This window comes from Anabas testudineus, chromosome 15 (assembly GCF_900324465.2).
Source record: "Anabas testudineus chromosome 15, fAnaTes1.2, whole genome shotgun sequence".
Classification (NCBI taxonomy): domain Eukaryota; kingdom Metazoa; phylum Chordata; class Actinopteri; order Anabantiformes; family Anabantidae; genus Anabas; species Anabas testudineus.
Window position 1 is genome coordinate 15,698,577 of NC_046624.1, and position 3,906 is coordinate 15,702,482.

The 3,906-nt window shown below is 42.9% G+C and overlaps 1 protein-coding gene across 1 annotated transcript; it reads left to right on the top strand.

Annotated features, from left to right (window-relative positions):
* Window positions 1-440: 440 nt before the first annotated feature.
* Window positions 441-3,540, top strand: six3a (SIX homeobox 3a). The gene is made up of 2 exons (XM_026355801.1): window positions 441-1,285; window positions 3,136-3,540. The coding sequence occupies exons 1-2, from the start codon at window positions 594-596 to the stop codon at window positions 3,326-3,328; spliced, it is 885 nt and encodes a 294-aa protein (XP_026211586.1). The 5' UTR covers window positions 441-593; the 3' UTR covers window positions 3,329-3,540.
* Window positions 3,541-3,906: the final 366 nt, after the last annotated feature.

Genomic DNA, 3,906 nt, shown 5'->3' on the forward strand with positions numbered 1-3,906 from the left:
ATTTGCAAACTGACTCGCTTCTATTCACAACGTGTATTCCCGAGTTGCAGTCATTGGTTGTCCATTTGTCACCCATTTAAAGCTCCCTCTGCCTCCCTCCCTCCCTCCCTTCCCGTCTCTGCTGAGCATCTCCAGTCTACATATCTTCTTTAGCTTTAACGAGCCTCGTTAAGATCGCAATAATATTCCACCCTCTAATTGCTCATTCCATTCAGCAGATAGGCGAGCATTGGCTTGCGCCTGATGCGCGCGGTGCGGTGGGAGGGTTGCTGTGGAGATCGGAGACTCTGATAACCCCCCGTGCGTGCTGCACAAGTGGTGAAAGCCTCGTGCTACGTACTGGCTAATGATTGGCACGCTTGACAGTGATTGGCAGGGCTGCCATGACAACGCTACAACGACACCAAGAAGACCAATAGAAAAGGGAAACAAAATGTTTCAATGCTACACTCAACGGCGGATTTAGGGGGGAGATATTATGAGGCTGGTGTCATTAGGCGATAGCCATTGAATCATTCAATCTTTTTTACTTGCCGTATTTTTTCGGTTTTTACTTTTTCTCGATAATTTTCTTTCTCTCTCAGGTCATTTCCATGGTTTTCAGATCCCCTTTAGAGCTTTATCCCTCCCATTTCTTCCTGCCAAACTTCGCTGATCGCCCTCTGCTCCTGGCGAACAGCGCTCCCACGACCAGGTCTCCAGAAGACTTGTCCATGTTTCAGCTACCGACCCTCAACTTCTCCCCGGAGCAGGTGGCGAGCGTCTGCGAGACGCTGGAGGAGACCGGGGACATCGAACGGCTGGGCCGCTTCCTCTGGTCCCTGCCGGTGGCTCCGGGAGCATGCGAGGCGATCAACAAGCACGAGTCCATCCTGCGCGCCCGGGCGGTCGTGGCGTTCCACACGGGGAATTTCAGAGACCTCTACCACATCCTGGAGAACCACAAGTTCACCAAGGACTCGCACGGCAAACTACAGGCCATGTGGCTGGAAGCGCACTACCAGGAGGCCGAGAAGCTCCGCGGTCGTCCCCTCGGACCGGTCGATAAGTACCGGGTGCGGAAGAAGTTTCCGCTGCCTCGGACCATCTGGGACGGGGAGCAGAAGACGCACTGTTTCAAAGAGCGGACACGGAGCCTGCTGAGGGAGTGGTACCTTCAGGACCCATATCCAAACCCCAGCAAGAAAAGGGAACTGGCTCAAGCCACTGGACTGACTCCTACACAGGTCGGAAACTGGTTTAAAAACCGGAGGCAACGAGACAGAGCCGCAGCGGCCAAAAACAGGTTGGTGACTTTGGTCCTTCTTATCAAAGCGCAACAAATGCAGGAAAGTTTGTTTAAATGTGTAAATGAAAAAGAACAAATAAGAGATTTCATTAAACGTGTTGTTGTTGTTGTTACGGGCTGAGACTGTCTAGGAAAAAGACGCCTGTGTGTGTCAGGGGGAGGGAAAAGGCTGCGGCGACATTTTTGTTACGAAGTGAAAACAGGATAAACATCGAAAACAGCTTTTCTACTGTTTTAATTCCCCCAAAGTGTCATCTGAAAATACAGAAGACGTTTAATTCAATTAAAAGAAGCGTCTAAAAACATTCTCGGCACGTCATTTAACTTTGTTTGTATTTTGAGCAGAATGAGGAATTCTCAGAAAATAAAAAGACACTTGTAAAATAAAATGTTTAAGTGTTAAAATTCAAATTGAACACAGAATAATAAAACAATAACAAGCCGGTCGCTGCTGAAGTGAAGAGACGATTATTACACGGTGTTCTTTAAAAACAGAAACAGCTTGTTTACCTTTTCCGTAAGAGTGAAAGTGTTAAAGTGATAAATGACAAAGTCTGGAGAAATAAAATATAGAAATATCACTGAACCCATCACATATAATAATAATTATAACCACTATGACGATAATAATATTGTAAACTGTATTATTCTCTATTTTTATCTGTAAAATGTAAAGCATAAATAAATAAATATCTGTGTAATCTTGGCTTCATCCATGGCCTTATCCAAAGGTTTAAATCATTTCAAAATAGTCGTGTAATTAATTTAAAATATTATTTTGATTGTTAACAAAACTATCCCATGATTTATTTAACGTATACAGCAGATAGCTACATGCATCATGCAGTGCATTGCATTTATCATTTTAACAACTACTTTACATTGTTGAAAAAAGATTATCTCAAAGGATAATAGTGATATTACTGATATTACTTGACTAAACCGAGCATGCGTACTAAAGAAAAACATTTGAAGACATAGGCTGTATTCATAACATTAAGTGTGGTATCATTCCACTGAAGTGCTATAATTGATTAGAAAATACCTCGCAGAGTACTAAGCCATATGAACACTATTCTAATCTTTTTGCTAAATGAAGAGATATATTTCCAGACTGACATTATCCCACCGTGATGCGGTTATTATCATGAGTGGATTGCAGATAAACATTTAGGATGATTGGGGTAACCTGGGTCTCGCCGTCACTCATTCACACACTTCCACTTGCATAAGGCTGAAGTAGATTTGTGTCAAAGCATCCTGACATTTCATATTTGTGCAAAGGCCTCTAATAACTCTTTTTAAATAAATAATATTTTTGCATTAGCACAGATTCACTTGGCTTTAAATGATCAGATAGTGGAGCTGTGAATAAAAATAAGAAACGCAGAGCTGCTGCACATAGTGTCCAAAACCAAAATAAAAAACACAAAAGATGCGGACTGGTGCTGGGAGTGTCTTCAACCTACTTTTATCAAACACCCATTTTAATTTAAAGCTTTTTTATTCTGTGGTGATGTGACACGTACTTTAAATCCCAGGTTTCTGACTTGCGCGTTGATCAGACTGAAGTTTGTAGCCGAAAAAACAAAACAAAAAAACCCATTACACTCCAAATTTCTTCCAACATTTGGTAGTCTAAATAGCGCTGATGTTTTGTCCCCTGAAAGCTGGCTATTTGATAAAAGCATGCATGCATGGCTGGGGCCGCCAGGGGGAAAGAAAGGCGAGTTTGAACCCTATTTTGCAGGAGGAGGAGGGGAAGGGGGACATTCTCAGGTCTAATTGCCATTTCACTCATTTTTCCTGGTTTTTTTCTTCCCCTCCTCCCTTCTTTTCTTCTCCAGGCTCCAGCACCAAGCAATAGGACCGACCGGTATGAGGTCCCTCTCAGAGGCCGGTCTCACCCCTCACAGCTCGGCAGAGTCGCCTTCGACCGCGGCCAGTCCCACCACCAGCGTTTCCAGTATGACAGAGAGAGTTGATACTGGGACGTCCATCCTGTCCGTCACATCCAGTGACTCGGAGTGCGATGTATGATACGGAGAAAAAAACACACAAAAACAAACAAAAAGAGAAATATTTACAGGGAAAATGGACCTGAGAGGAAGAAAAAAGACTTATGAAATATCGTGGATGAAAAAAGGACCGATTGATATAAATATTAAAAATAAAAAAGAGATAAAGCACGTCGTTTTTTTTTTTTATTAAAAAGCGCTTTCAAAGGACCCACGCCTCCCCCTCCTCTTCATACCCCCACACCACCACCACCACCACCACCACCACCACTACTACTAGACTACTTGCATGATGTTTTTTTTTTTTTTTTTTAGTTTTTATTTTGTAATCAGGGAAAAAAAAAACCTGAATGCAAGATTTTCCATCAGGAACATCGATCAGAGGGAATAAAAACAGATCGTCTTGGTGTCTTCGTCGCTTTTTCTCACATCTCCGTTTTTAGTGATGATGATGATGATGACGGTGAAGCAGCCGCCACGCAGACAAGATGCAATCCTGTTTTTACTTTGTGTTCATCAGACAATCATTTTAAGTCGTAAGCACCTTTTTTAATACACTTCTGTCACTGCCTGTGTGGGGTACATGGTCAAAAAAATGTC

Excerpts from the sequence above, each read along its gene's own strand:
- six3a (XM_026355801.1), top strand. The coding sequence starts at position 594 with ATGGTTTTCAGATCCCCTTTAGAGCTTTATCCCTCCCATTTCTTCCTG. Across the intron at positions 1,286-3,135 it reads GCCGCAGCGGCCAAAAACAG|GCTCCAGCACCAAGCAATAG; the intron begins GTTGGTGACTTT and ends TTTCTTCTCCAG.